Source organism: Panthera pardus, unplaced genomic scaffold, assembly GCF_024362965.1.
Source record: "Panthera pardus isolate Hobbes unplaced genomic scaffold, ASM2436296v1 HiC_scaffold_15, whole genome shotgun sequence".
Taxonomy (NCBI): Eukaryota; Metazoa; Chordata; class Mammalia; order Carnivora; family Felidae; genus Panthera; species Panthera pardus.
This window is the reverse complement of record NW_026526710.1, coordinates 18,090,423-18,105,818: the sequence shown is the minus strand read 5'-3', so window position 1 is coordinate 18,105,818 and position 15,396 is coordinate 18,090,423. Positions and strand designations below refer to the sequence as shown.

Below are 15,396 nucleotides of genomic sequence, written 5' to 3'. Positions count from 1 at the left end.
TCCTAAAACACAAAGTAATTACTTTAGCTCTTACATGCTCATTCACAGGAGACTTTGTAACTGAAAAGTTACTTATTATTTTGTACCCTTAAATAGGTACAGGGCACATGCTTCTGTTCCACTTAGCCTCACAAAAACCCCTTAAGGTAAAGTTTATTGTACCTGCTTTACATATAAAGGAAAGGGTGACTCAGAGAGGTTAGGTATCTTGCCTAAGGTCACATAGCTAGGAAGTAGCCAACCCAAAACATGAGTCTCACTTAGCCTGGTTGAGGAGCCCATGTTCTTAATAACTTGCTCTGCCCCTCAAAAGGTGCAAAACAAACAATAGAAAATAAGAAGTAACAGGAGAAACATAACAACTTGAAAAGAAATTCCCACCACGGCACACACATTTTACCAAACGACAAATTCTTAACCTTTTCATATCCATACCCTTCTCTGAGACCTCTGCCCAGACTTCGGGAATGAAGTTGAATTTTCCACTGGTGATCTGATCCTTCAAGGACACTTGAGTCTTATGCTCAGAGAAAGGTGGATACCCACTAAGGCTTAACATCGGTAGAGAAAGAAAGGAAAAGAAATCAAGTAGCATTCTCAGTGGCATTTGGACATTTATAGATTAGATTTTTCTTTAAATCAACGGTCAAGATAAGTCACCCAAATTAAACACAAGCTCTCTACCTGGGCACGTTTCTGTTTTCACCTAACTACTTCCAACCAGACTCTGAAGCAATAAAACTTTTCTTACCAAATAAAAAGAATAACTCCTAAACTCCAGCAATCCACAGCTCGGTTATATCCAGCAGTCCCAAAGGAATTAAGAACCTCAGGAGCCAGGTAGGTAGGGGTACCACATAAGGTTCTCATGAGAGAGGTCTCCCCCAAAATCTTAGACTGCCCAAAATCAGTAATCTAAAATTAAGGACAAAAGGGAATCATTTTTAATGGCAAAATAAAATTAAACGATCAGCATAGTCTGCCAGTCCCAAAAGCTATGCAGGCTAGATCAGTTCCTATCCTATACAGTCCATGCCTGCTGTTAAAATCTGGAATTTTGTTTAAACTAAAATTTCCAAGCGAAGAAAGCTGAAGGTTTTTTCTCCAACTTTTCCGTGGTTCTCTGTAACCTTACAAAAGGTTTGTGACCCTTATCATAGACTCTAGGGTCCTAATCAGTTATCCATGGTTTCTTTTAGGCTCTGGTTTCTCAACCAATATCCCAACACTGGAATAACTGAGGAGCTTGGAAAAAATACTTGGCACCCAGATGCCACCTTCAGTGATTGTGAGATGCAGTGTGGGTGTCGTGATTTTTATTTATTTATTTATTCATTCATTCATTCATTCATTTATTTATTTATTTTTAATTAATAGGAGATTCTATAGGAAGCCAGGCTTGGGAAGCACCACCTTAGAAAGCAGGAGAAGATAAGGAATGTGATTCTCATCCATCTAGATCCCTCCTTCCATTCTCAGAACAAAAGTGGCTCCTATAAAGAGGAGCTCAGTAAATGCCCATAAGAATCTGAATCAAAGCAATACCACCTGGTCTCTAAAATAATTGCTAGGAAGGTGAATTTTGGGGCGCCTGGGTGGCTCAGTCGGTTGAGCGTCCGACTTCGGCTCAGGTCACGATCTCGCGGTCCGTGAGTTCGAGCCCCGCGTCAGGCTCTGGGCTTGATGGCTTGGAGCCTGGAGCCTGTTTCCGATTCTGTGTCTCCCTCTCTCTCTGCCCCTCCCCCGTTCATGCTCTGTCTCTCTCTGTCTCAAAAATAAATAAAACGTTAAAAAAAAATTTTTTTTAAATAATTGCTAATAGTGGAAGGGTCAAGTTCTCTACCTTTTTATGCTCCCACTTTTTACTTGATGAATCTTTAAAGTTTACGAATAGAAATTTGGGGTGGCCACAGAAAGAGTTTTCTTACCTTTATAAGACAGTCCTCTTTTGGGGATGAGAGTAAAACATTCTCTGGCTTTAAGTCCCGATGTATAATGCCGTTTTCATGAAGGTACTACACAGAAAAGGAGGCATGACCCTCAGGTTTATGGAGTAGATATGTGAGTAAAGACAGACATACAAGACACACACCCCCCTTACAGCTGGGATGAAACCATAAGCCAGGTTACTCACAACCACATTACCCCAAATCATAGAAAACTACTGGGTAAAGGGCTTAGTGTTTATAAATTTGTTTTCAAGAAAATCTTTAGGGGCACCTGGCTGGCTCAGGCAGTAGATCTTGCAACTCTTGATCTCAGGGTTGTCAGTTTGAGCCCCACATTAGGGGTGGAGATTACTTAAAAAGAAAATCTTAAAAAAAAAAAAAAGAAAGAAAGAAAATCTTTAAAACGTAGGAAAAATGATATTTGCAACTATGTGGATGGAACCAGAGGGTATTATGCTAAGCGAAATTAGAGAAAGACAAATATCATATGACTTCACTCATATGAGGACTTTAAGGGACAAAACAGATGAACATAAGGAAAGGGAAACAAAAATAATATAAAAACAGGGAGAGGGCCAAAACGTAAGAGACTCATAAATATGGAGAACAGAGGGTTACAGGAGGGAGTATGGGAGGGGGGGATGGGTTAAATGGGTAAGGGGCACTAAGGAATCTACTCCTGAAATCATTGTTGCACTATATGCTAATTTGGATGTAAATTTAAAAAGATTTAAAAAGTAGGAAAGATGAAAAATGCAACTTATGACAATAGACCGTTCATTTCACTCTTCAAAATAGTAAATATCCCTTCATATAGGCAGAAATCTAAGGTGTCAATTTCATTTATAAAAATGTAAATGAGTGATTAAAGTATTTTGAGAATTTATTAAAGCATAAAAATTCCACCAAAATTATGTACTTGGTCATTCACTTCCTGAGAATTTTTTTAAAAATATTTTTAATGCTAATTTATTTCTAAGAGAGGGAGAGAGACAGAGCATGAGTGCAGGAGGGGCAGAGAAAGAGGGAGACCCAGAATCCAAAGCAGGCTCCAGGTTCTGAGCTGTCAGCACAGAGCCCAAAACGGGGGCTTGAACTCATGAGCTGTGAAATCATGACCTGAGCGGAAGTGGAAAAAGCTCAACTGACTGAGCCACGGAGGCGCCCAGATCTCACGTTTTGTGAGACAGCCAGCCCTGTGTCAGGCTCTGTGCTGACAGAGTGGGGCCTGCTTGGGATTCTCTCTCCTTCTCTCTCTCTCTGCCCCTCCCCCACATGTATGCTGGCTCACGCTCCCTCTCTCTCTCAAAATAAATAAATAAACTTAAAAAAAAAAACAAAAAACAAAAACCAAGAACTGAGGGCTTCTCTTACCTGTACAGCCAGGAGCATCTGGTAAAAATAGAGCTTGCACGTAGCTTCTTTCAGGCGTTTATTCCCCACCACCCTGTCAAACAGCTCTCCTCCTTCCATCCTGAAACAAACAGGCAAAGCAGGGGGTGGTTCTTGGGTGGAAGATAATAACACAAACAAAACAAACTCATGCAGACAGGCAAAGAGCTGCCCTTTTTATTCTCACGAGGACTCCCGTGTGTACAAACAGTGAGGTAGGAAGTCTCCTCTCCACAATGAAGATGTCCTTGTTGGAAACTAAGGAATGGGGAAAGATGGAAGGGGTGGGCAGTGGGCACTAGACACTCAGGAGCTTTTAAGAATCTGACTCAGCAGACGGGAGGCGGAGCCCAAGAGTCCGCGTTTTCATCATGCACCCCAGCTGATTCAGAGACTGAGCCAGAGCGGCAAACTGGAGCCCACAATCAGACGGGTGTCTGAACCCTAGCCCCACCATTCCTAGCTCTGGAGCTTTGGACAAGTTACACACCCTCTCTGAGCTTGTTTCTGCCTCTTAAAAAAATAGGGACAATCCTCCCCCTACCTTGATGGCTGTGGTAAAAATTAAGAGATAATTCATGGAGGTAAGGCGCCTGGCACAAGTGGCTGTTTGGCAGGGTTATTCAATTCCTCTGAGCTTCAGTTTCCTTTTCTGTAAAGTGGGACTAAAGATCGTAACCCATCAGTAACCTATAAGTAACATGGATGACTGTTAATGAAGGGTACATGAGTCAATCCATGTAAAGTGCTTGGAGCAGTAATTGGCTCATAGTAAGTAATTAGCATCAGTGACTGTTACTGTATTACTTCTGTTTTAACTAGGTCCAGTCAGACAGCAACAGATATTCCTTCAAGCACCACAGGGGCCATCCAGTCTCTCCCAGTGCTATGATTAAGGCTGTTTACTATAAAATCTTTTCTTTTTTTTTTTAAGTTTATGGTTTCTCCTTCCCTGAATGCTTTTTTTTTTTTTTTTTTTTAATTTTCATCCAAATTAGTTAGCATATAGTGCAACAATGATTTCAGGAGTAGATTCCTTAGTGCCCCTTACCCATTTAGCCCATTCACCTTCCCCACAACCCCTCCCATAACCCTCAGTTTGTTCTCCATATCGATGAGTCTCTTCTGTTTTGTCCCCCTCCCTGTTTTTATATTATTTTTGTTTCCCTTCTCTTATGTTCCTCTGTTTTTGTCTCTTAAAGTCCTCATGTGAGTGAAGTCATGATTTTTGTCTTTCTCTGACTGACTAATTTCACTTAGCATAATACCTCCAGTTTCCATCCACGTAGTTGCAAATGGCAAGATTTCATTCTTTTTGATTCCAAGTAATACTCCATTGTATATATATACCACATCTTCTTTATCCGTTCATCCATCGAGGGACATATGGGTTCTTTCCATACTTTGGCTATTGTTGATAGTCCTGCTATAAACATGGGGGTGCATGTGTCCCTTCGAAACAGCACCCCTGTATCCCTTGGATAAATGCCTAGTAGTGCAACTGCTGGGTCGTAAGGTAGTTCTGTTTTTAGTTTTTTGAGGAGCCTCCATACTGTTTTCCAGAGGGGCTGCACCAGCTTGCATTCCCATGTTTACTATAAAATCTTTTACTAACCAACCTCCTTAGCCACTGGATACCACTCAGGAGCAAAGCCTTGCCTGTCTGCTCCAACAGCCACTCCCAGAAACACTACATATTTACATAGAAATGAACATCAAGACAGGCCCCTTCCATGAATGAGCCAGGGAATTATTCTGGTCACACCACAGAAGACAGGACTTTGTGGTTACTGAAATAACCCAGCAAGTAAACCAGTACTGAAAAGATAACGAGGTGTCACCATGCCCCTAAGCACTGTGATCCCAAGCAGAAACATCCACCCAGGCAGATATTTCAGAGTAGTAATATCCACCTGTGGTTGAACAACTGTGTGTGCCAGGTACTCTGCTGGGCACTTTCCATTCTTCATAGTATCTGATCCTTATGACTCTACATATGGGGAGTATCACTATTAGCACCCCACCCCCACCAACACTAGGAAAATAAATAAGAGTCAAGGACATGAAGTAAACTAACTCACAAGCAGTCACCTGCACAGCGGGATTCAAACCCAGACCTCAGACCCAGGGCCTGGAACCTCTAAGCCACATGCCTTTGGAAACATTGGGAGGACTTTAGATTTAGTACTAACCCCACATGCACACTTTGTGGGCCCCACCACCACATACATATGATGAGAGTCCCCAGGATGAGAAATGCAAGCCAGCATTGGATTTTTTGGTGGTTTATAAGCACTTGAATGGAAACAAATAGAAAACTTTATTACTTACAATTCCAAAACAATATAATAATCTTCAGCCTCAAAAAAGTCTTTAATCTTGATGATACAAGGCTAAGAGGGGAAAAAAGAGGAAATGTAGTGAGAAACTCCCAAGAGGAAAACCACAGAAGCAGAATGGAGGCATTTGCCCCCCTACCTCAAGGCACTCTAAAGTTCATATAGCAGAAAAGGCAAAACAGCCTGTCAGCACAGAGCCAGATGCAGGGTTCAAACTCACAAATCCATGAGATTATGACCTGAGCCGAAATCAAGAGTCAGACGCTTAATCAAATGAGCCACCAAGGCACCCCTAATATTATGATTTTATACTTAGAAAGCACACCTATTGTTTTTACAATGTGAAGATAGACAGTAGAGTTGAGTGGTCTGGGTAAGTAAAAGATGTGGTAAGTATCTCTCAGGGACATACCCCACCCCAAGCAGAGAGGAGGCTTGTAGTTATTATCAAAATTAAAGGGAAGGGACGCCTGAGTGGCTCAGTGGGTTAAGGGTCCGACTTCAGCTCAGGTCATGATCTCGCGGCTTGTGAGTTCGAGCCCTGCGTCAGGCTCTGTGCTCACAGCTCAGAGCCTGGAGCCTGCTTTGGATTCTGTGTCTCCCCCTCTCTCCGCCCCTCCCCTGCTCACGTTCTATCAAAAATGAACAAACGTTAAAAAAAAATAAAAAATAAATTAAAGGGAAGAGAGTTACATGATTTTTAGATTTTAGAGTAAGAAGAGTAGCAAAACTCACCAGAGTGACTGTCCTACAAAGCAAATTTCATCACACCCAATGCTCTGATTAAAGTCCTCCTAGTGGTACAGGGCACCTGAGTGGCTAAGTCTATTAAGCATCCAACTGTTGATTTCAGCTCATGGTTCACGAGATTGAGCCCTGCATCTGGCTCTGTGCTGACAGCGTGCAGTCTGCTTAAGATTCTCTCTCTCTCCCTCTCTCTCTGCCCCTCCCCTGCTTGCTCACTCTCTCTTAAAATAAATAAATAAACTTTAAAATCTTTCAAGTCATAGCTTCCCATAATGAACTGTTGAACAGCAGTGAAGAGATGCCCCACTGCTTCCCCAGCACAATGGATCCTGGAAACATAATGCCGAGTGGAAGAGGCAAGTCACAAAAGACTTCAGAGTGTATGGAGTAGCTTCAATTGCATGGTCAGGTTTTCATTCCTTTTTTATTATTATTATTATTTTTGAAAGAGAGAGGAAGTGCAAGCGGGGCGGGGGGGGGGGGGGGGCAGAAAGAGAGGGAGAGAATCCCAAGCAGGCTCTGCACTGCCAGCTAAGAGCCCAGTGTGGGGCTCGAAGCCATGACAATGAGATCATGACCTGAGCCAAAATGAACAGTTGGACACTTAACCAACTGAGCCACCCAGGCACCCCCTCAAGTTTTCATTCTTAAGTTGGTTAGTTCTTAGGTGTTCATTTCATTGCTTTGCTTCATAATTTATTGTTTTACATGTGCCAAATGTTACATAATTTAAACATATTTAAAGGAAGGAAAGGAGACCAATCAGGAGGGAGAGATGGAAGGAAATAGAAGAAAGACAGAAAGTAAGACGAGGAAAGCAAACCTTCGGAAACCTAACTTTTCAGCAGGAATTAGCAAACCCTGGAGACCCAGCCTTGTCCTGCCCCTACCCCCCGACCATGGCCAAATCTCCTGCTCCTGGTCCCATGCATCCTCCTCTCCAGACCACAAAACACCCTGCCTGCCCCAGACTTGCTGTGTTCTTTCCCAATGTCACACCTCTGCTTGCTGCCCTCCTGCCTGGTGATCCAGCCCTCTGGGCACACCTGGTCTCAAGCATCAGGCCCCAGCTCGAATGTCACCCTCAGGATGCATCCGCAGTCCCCTGCGTTGGTTCTCATCCATGTGGCCTCATGCTGCATCTTCAACATTTGTCTCCCCATCAGACTGCGACCTCCAGGAGGGCAGAAAAGGGAAACTAACACCCACCACGGGTCTCCTTTCATCAGGCGCTTGACAGGCTGAGTCAAGTCTTATTTCTCTTTCTAGAACCAACACTCAGCAGAGCAGCTGGCACACAGGAGACATTCATGTGCTGCGCAGATTAACGAGAACAATGGCAGTAACAGAAACACCACTGAAGGCAGACTCTACCACCACATGTTGGTCATGGCACACACACCATGTGAGGCTGAGAGCAAACCAGCTCTGCCACTCCTTACCTATGATCCCAGCACATTTGGCTCTGCGTGACCAGCTGTATTGCCACAAAAATGAAGACACTGGATATGCACTGTAAGGTTATACTAAGAGGAATGGAAAGGGGAACTAAGATTCTCATATGCTGTCACAGGAAGGCAACAGGCTATCTAAAATCGATAGGGATACCTGGGTGGCTCAGTCGGTTAAGAGTCCGACATCAGCTCAGGTCGTGATCTCACAGTTCGTGAGTTTGAGCCCTGCGTCAGGCTCCACGCTGACAGTGCAAAGCCAGCTTGGGATTCTCTTTCCCTCCGTCTCCACCCCTCCCCTACCTGTACACGCATGCGCTCTCGCTCTCTCTCTCAAAATAAGTTAATGAACTTAAAAAGAAGAATTTGATCATAAAAAAATAAGATTGATAAACCAAGAGATAACAGTTTATGTATATTATGTAGAAATACGGAGATAAATTCATTCAAACAAAAAAGAGATCCAAGAGTTTTAAAATGTTTGTGGGGGGGGGGGCCGTGGGGGCTACAGACCTACAGTCTATGTGTGAACCTTTGAGCAATATTTGACTCTCTAGATCACATGCATGTGATATCCCGATATAATAAAGCAGAAGAAGAAGAAAAGACACACATGGAAAAGGAACAGAAATTGAGAGGAACAGAGGAGAGCTGCTTGGTTCTGCCTGGCATCATCAGGCCAGCGCCCACCTGGGAATGGACTGGTCTGGGAGCTGGCAGAGCACGAGGAGGTGCCCAACAGTCAGAGCCTGCAGGACTGCATCCTCTAAGGTACCACCGTCTCTAGGGTCATTCATTGGCTGGAGTGTCGCGGCTGAAGGTGTCTCTCATGAACCGGAGGCTACTACCCTAAACCTTCCAGTTAGATCACACAGGGAAAAGTTTAGGGAATGGCAGTGATTTCTCCACACCACAAAACATTCCCCCAAGCGTGTTCTCCATGCGGAAAGCTTGGCAAGCACATCTCATCGAATTCCTACACTGACCTTTAAGGTATGTATCCATATTGTCTCCACTGCAGAGATAAGGAAACAGGGGCGTTGAAAAATGAAATGACCTTCTCAGAGCCAGGAGGTAAGAGAGATGGGAGTGGGAACCCTGGTCTGTCTCCCCACTAGGCTGAAACCAGAGGAGGGGAGGGATGGCCAAGTCCATCTGTGCTCACCACCCCCGGGCCTAGAAGGCAGGCTGGCACAGTAAGTGTTTAACAACAGACTGAATCAATGCCTGGCTCCAAACGCCAGGCTCTACTCATTATCCCCCAAATGCACTCATGAGCCTGTGTTTCATTTCCAAGAGCTTTCCACATGCCCTTGTAAATTGCCAAGAAATTCTCTCCAGAGATCTTTTTTGAGGGTTCTCAATTCTTCTCGACTGCAGTGGACATTGGATTTGTATAAATGTTATGTTTGGGGATCCTCTGACATCAGAAAAAACTCTGAGGATTCTGTTTATCTTAGGGGTATGTCTGAAGCAACCCCACCCCAGAAAATTAGAGGGCTCCTCTCTTTAACAAGAGATTCCAGATCCCTTGGGGTGGGGGGGAGGCTAATTCATGGGGCACCTGGGTGTCTCAGTCAATGAGTGTCCAACTTCAGCTTAGGTCATGATCTCATGGTTCATGGGTTCAGTCCCACATTGGGCTCTCTGCTGTTAGCACAGAGCCTGCTTCTTTTCTCACTTCTTAAAAGACAGACTTAATGGTGCGCACCTGGGTGGCTCAGTCGGTTAAATGTCTGACTTTGGCTCAGGTCACGATCTCATGGTTCGTGGTTTCAAGCCCCGCATCCGGCTCTGTGCTGACAGCTCAGAGCCTGGAGCCTGCTTTGGATTCTGTGTCTCCCTCTCTCTGCCCCTACTATGCTCATGCTCATGCTCTGTCTCTCTCTCAAAAATAAATAAACATTCAAAAAAAAAAAAAAAGACAGACTCACTTTCCAGTGAGACAAGGCACAAAAACGATAGCAACTATTCACACCCACCGAGGTAAATGGAAATCAGTACCACCAAAAGGTATTTAGAGGTATTGAAAACAGGTATAATTAAGCCAAATTTACCAAATTGGCACTGTCTTCCCATAAACAATATGAGATAAAATATTAGGGAAATTTACCATGCATTTTGGTCAAAAACTCACTCAGTGGAAATATCACAGTTATTTAATCATGAAATCTTTATACAGTATTGTCCTCTCAAAATTTCAGGGCAAAGCTTTTCCCATCTACATTATAGCTAAACACATACACCCATACATGTGTACCCACACATGTATACACGTACACACACGCACACACACACACACATTTAAGGAATGCAAGTTAATACTAGCTTGATTACACTGAAATACTTTATACAACTCCCATATTTTGAGAGGAAAGAATGTAAGTAAGTCTGGGTCAGATTTTACAGCAATACTTACATGATTTAGTTTTTTCAAAATTTCTATTTCTGTTTCAACATTGAGAGCCGGATCCTTTGATAAAAAAATAACATTCAAGTTTATTAATAATAATAATAGTCAACACTTGGAAAATGCTTAGTTAAAGCTTAGTTGAGTAAAAGCTGAGTTCCACACTTAGCGCCTACTCATCAAGGATTAGAGGTCGATCAATTAAATAACTCCCCTAAAAATCACTCTGCAAAGTGCTTGGCAAATAGTAAGCATTCAGTAAACGACCGGGCCCTATGCCAACCTCTTTATTTAAGAGTCATCTTGGGGGTCGCCTGGGTGGCTCAGTCAGTTAAGCATCAGACTCTTGATTTTGGCTCAGGTCATGATCTCATGGTTTGTGAGTTTAAGCCTCACATTGGGCTCTGCACTGACCCTGCAGAGCCTGCTTGGGATTTTCTCTCTCCCTCTCTCTCTTTCTCTCTCCCCTTCTCTCTCCCCTCCCCTTCTCATGCTCTCTCTCCCAAAAAAAACAAACAAAAAAGTGAACTTAAAAAAATATTTAAAAAAAGAAAAAGAATCATTTTACTTAATAAGTCTCAAAATCCCAAAGTGAACTGGGTTCTAGAATTATCCCCAGTTCACAGATGGAGTAACTGAGGCTCAGAGAAAGGAAGCCACTTGCTCCAGTTCTCACAGCCAGAAACAAGTGTGTTTCCACTGTTCTCATGCTTACCTGGTAAGCTCTGTCTCTGTCTCTCTTTTTTTTAAGTTTTTATTGAAATTCCAGTTAGCTAACATACAATGTAATATTAGTTGTAAGCTCTCTCTGGCTGTACAATTGTTTATACTCATAAAAGTGATACAACAAATAAACACCACAGACAAGAGGTATTTAATTAAATTACATAAGGAAAATGTCAAGCCACATTTCTAATAATAGAGCAGACACAGTTTCCAATTTACTGCAGGCTAACATATTTAGTGAGACACCAATGAGAGGAAGCATCAGGGGACCGAAGTTGCTCTCTGTTCCAATTCCAAAAGGATGAATCGAGTTACTCAGCCTCAAGGGCTACACCCTCCAAAGCAAAGAGGATATAGAATTACATATTTATGTAAAATGGACTTCGGCTAAGAAACCCAGATGTTTAATTTTAAAAGTCTGCCTCTTCCTGTAAGCTGTTAAACTCATTACCATGGCAGGACATACTCTAATGATAGAGAGGTCTAAAAGAGTCCAATCTGATTTGAAAGATGAAATTAAGAGGTAAAATTTTGCTCCAAGTCTTCAAGAATGGTAGGTATTTTCTTCCCCACCACACACCCCCAACAGGAAACAAATCCAGAATCACAGGGGAAAAAGATCTGTAACAAAGTGAACACAGAAAGGAAATTCCTCTTGCCATGTGAAAATGGCATTGTCTTGGGGGCAGAGGTGGGGGGGGGGGGGGGGGGAGGAATTGATCTTTAAAGAACATTAAAGTATAATGGCCAGAAACAGCTGGCCACAAAGGAAAATGTGACTAGAGACCTCATTTTACATTATTCTGTTGGGTCGTGTGTTGAAAGACCAATACATTTGACCATTTCACCAACACAGTAAATGTATATTACAGAATGCAATAAAATGAATGGCTACTATATAGAGACTGTTAAATAATTAGGATTTTTAAAAATCTATAGATGCTAAGGTATTAACTCCATTATTGGGAAGAGCAAAGGATTGGAAATTACCCTAAATGATCAAACAGAGAAATGGGGGAATAAATTACAATAAAGTTCATGAAATAGAGGCTCCATCATCAAAAAGCATCAATTAGGGGAAAGTTTATGCATTAATGCTTATGTGGAAAAGTAGAACACAAAATTGTATATACAGTATGACTTCAACCATCTAAAAATGCAAATTTGTATGAACAAGGACTAGAAGGAAAAAGAAAACTGCAAACAGCTGTGGAGTTACAATGGTGGGATATATAGCCAGGTTGTTTTTTCCCCTCAATTTCCTTTTTTTTTTTTTTAATGTTTATTGATTTTTTTTTTGAGAGAGAGAGAGAGAGAGAGAGAGAGAGAGAGAGCGCCTGAGGGAGAAAGAAAGAGAGAAAGAGAATGAGCAGGGGAGGGGCAGAGAGAGGAAAGAGAGAATCCCAAGCAGGTTCTGTGCTCAGTGCAGAGCCCCACGTGGGGCTCGAACTCACGAACTGTAAGATCATGTCAAGAGGAACACTCAAACAACTAAGCCACCCAGGCACCCCCCAATTTCCTTTCATGTACTGTAAAACTTGTAACAACTGGGGGGGGGGGGGGGGGGAAAGCACTTCTTGCTGGTAAATTATGTACAACAAAATATTTCTGGAACCAAATTATGGATAAGTAACTTTCTAGGTTAGTTGAATATACTCAAAATATTTCAATGCTGTTTAATACAAATTCACGTATGTGAACAATGAATTCTTCCTAACACTGAAAATCACCACTCTAGGGGCACCTAGGTGGCTCAGTCGGTTAAGCATTTGACTTTGGCTCATGTCATGATCTCACGGTTTTGTGCATTTGAGCCTGGCATTGGGCTCTGCACAGACCGTGCAAAGCCTGCTTGGGATTCTCTCTCTTTCCCTCTCTCTCTGCCCCTCCCCTGCTCACTCTCCCTCTTTCTCAAAATAAATAAATAAAAACTTAAAAAAAAGAAAAAACTCACCACTCTAAAATTATTTGGGGGAAGTTAAGAAGTGTTAAAAACAACTGAGCAGGGAGCCTGGGTGGCTCAGTCGGTTAAGCGTCCAACTTCGGCTCAGATCATGATCTCATAGTTGGTGGGTTCGAGCCCCACGTCGGGCTCTGTGCTGACAGCTCGGAGCCTGGAGCTGCTTCGGATTCTGTGTCTCCCTCTTGCTCTGCCCCTATCCCAACTCAAGCTCTGTTTCTCTCTATCTCAAAAATAAACATTAAAAAAATAAAAATAAATAGCTGAGCATGCACAAACACAGGTACTTACTGCCTCTCTCTCAGAGCCAACAGCAAACTTCCTTTTGCTGATGATTTTTATGGCTACTTTCTTACATGTTTTCCTCTCAAAAGCTAGCTTCACCTCACCACAGGCACCACTACGGAGAGAAACATAAAATGATCAATTGTCAGAATGGTTCATCATTCCTGATCTGGGCTTAACTTTAGCCGAGATCAGTTTAGAAGTTAACCGCTGTCCACATACAACACTTCCATTGTCCCTGTTTTCAAACAACACAATGAAACATAACCAATGTAAAATGTCAAGGGCATAAGTGAATGTGGACCATCCAATAGTGCTGAGTCAGCTCCAAATTCTACTTTTTGAGCTGAGTGATACAGACTTAAGTATTAATGGCACCCCAGAATGTGAAATCCTCAGAAAGACACTAAGAACAAATAAGACAGAAATTACTTATCCTAGAGGCAGAGAAACATCACTGAGAACAAAGTCCTAAACAAAAATGAGTGCCTGACCCAAGTTACAGCAGATAACTGTAAATGAATTATTTTCATTGATATGCTCTTTCTTATTCAAAGTGCCATAGTTGATGCCATAAACTGCACCCTAAATAAAATCACAGTAACAACCAAAAGTATTATGCGATTAACTTAATTGCAGCAAACTCTTAAAGATTTGCAATTAACTGGGATACTATAATGGAAGAGGAATAATACCCAGGATACAGGTAACCCAATGGACTCTGTTCTCCAAAGCCTGGGTCAGCCCAAGGTAGTGGCTACTCACATATCAATCACTCATTACATGCCCCAAGCAGACTATAACTATTGTGAGTTTGGGGTGGGAAGGTAGGTTTGTCAAGACACCCTTTTTATTGTGTATTATATGTATACATAAAAATTACCACTGTTATCATTTTAAAATCTACAATTCAGTGGCAGTAAGCACATCCACAATGTTGTGTAACCATCACCCCCATCTAGCTCCAGAATTTTTCATGAGATCAAATGGAAACTCCACCCCCATTCTATCCTTCTCCCAGCTGCTGGGAACCACTAATCTGCTTTCTCAATAGATTTGCCTATTCTGAATATCTCGTATCAATGAAATTACACAATATGTGGCCCTTTGTGTCTGGCTTCTCTCACTCATGTTTTCAAGGTTAGCCCATGCTGTAGCATGGGTCAATATTTCATTCCTTTTTGTGGCTAAATAATATTCCATTGTATGGATATATCACATTTTGTTTACCTGTTTATTTGTGGATGGAGATTCGGGTTGTTTCCACTTTTTGGATACATGCTGTGAACATTCATGCATAAATTTTTACTTAAACACCTATTGTCAACTGGGAGACGGGAATTATATACCTACAAGGGGAATCACGGGTCATAGGATAATTCTATGCTTAACTTGTTGAGAAACCAAGGAACTATTTTCCACAGTGGCTACAACATTTTACATTCCCACCAGTAGTATACAGGGGATTTCATTTCTCTACATCCTCACAAACACTTGCTACTTTCTGTTTCTTTATGATGGTAATACTAGCGGCTGTGAAGCAGTAACCCTTGTGGTTTTGATTTGCATTTCCCTCATGATAAATGATGCCCAGCATCTTCTTATGTGGTTTTTGGTCATTTGTAGATCTTTGGAGAAGGCTATTTAAATCCTTTGCCCATTTGTAAAGTGGGTTGTTTTTGTTGTTGACTTATAAGAGTTCTTTTTGCTGAATACTAGATCCTTATCAGATAAATGATCTGCAAATATTTTCTCTCATTCCATGGGTTGTGTTTCACTCCCTTGATAGTGTTTGGATGCACTAAAGTTTTTAAATTTGATGAAGTCTAAATTATCTATTTTTCTTTCTTTTGTTGCTCGTGCTTCTGGTGCCATAATTAAGAAACTACTGCCAGGGCACCTGGGTGGCTCAGTCAGTTAAGCGTCCGACTTCGACTCAGGTCATGACCTCACGATTGGTGAGTTCGGGCCCCGCATCGGGCTCTGTGCGGACAGCCCAGAACCTGGAGCCTGCTTCGGTGTCTGTATCTCCCTTTCTCTCTCTCTCTTTCTTAAAAATGAATAAACATTAAAAAAAAGAAAGAAAAGAAAAGAAACCAATGCCAAACCTAAGGTCCTGAAGAGTTACCTCTGTTTT

The 15,396-nt window shown here is 42.2% G+C and overlaps 1 protein-coding gene across 20 annotated transcripts in view; it reads right to left on the bottom strand.

Annotated features, from left to right (window-relative positions):
* Positions 1-15,396, bottom strand: part of CHEK2 (checkpoint kinase 2) — a 47,060-nt gene that overhangs the window by 6,245 nt on the left and 25,419 nt on the right. For 19 of the 20 annotated variants that reach the window (XM_053902208.1, XM_053902204.1, XM_053902206.1 and 16 more), the window contains 7 exons: positions 13,266-13,374; positions 10,298-10,351; positions 5,673-5,734; positions 3,324-3,423; positions 1,929-2,015; positions 752-915; positions 436-551 (listed from right to left, as the gene is read on the bottom strand). In XM_053902208.1, the coding sequence (XP_053758183.1) occupies positions 436-551; positions 752-915; positions 1,929-2,015; positions 3,324-3,423; positions 5,673-5,734; positions 10,298-10,351; positions 13,266-13,374 (692 nt within the window). The remainder of the gene's footprint in view (positions 1-435; positions 552-751; positions 916-1,928; positions 2,016-3,323; positions 3,424-5,672; positions 5,735-10,297; positions 10,352-13,265; positions 13,375-15,396) is intronic. The other variant, XM_019426525.2, reaches the window with a different exon arrangement.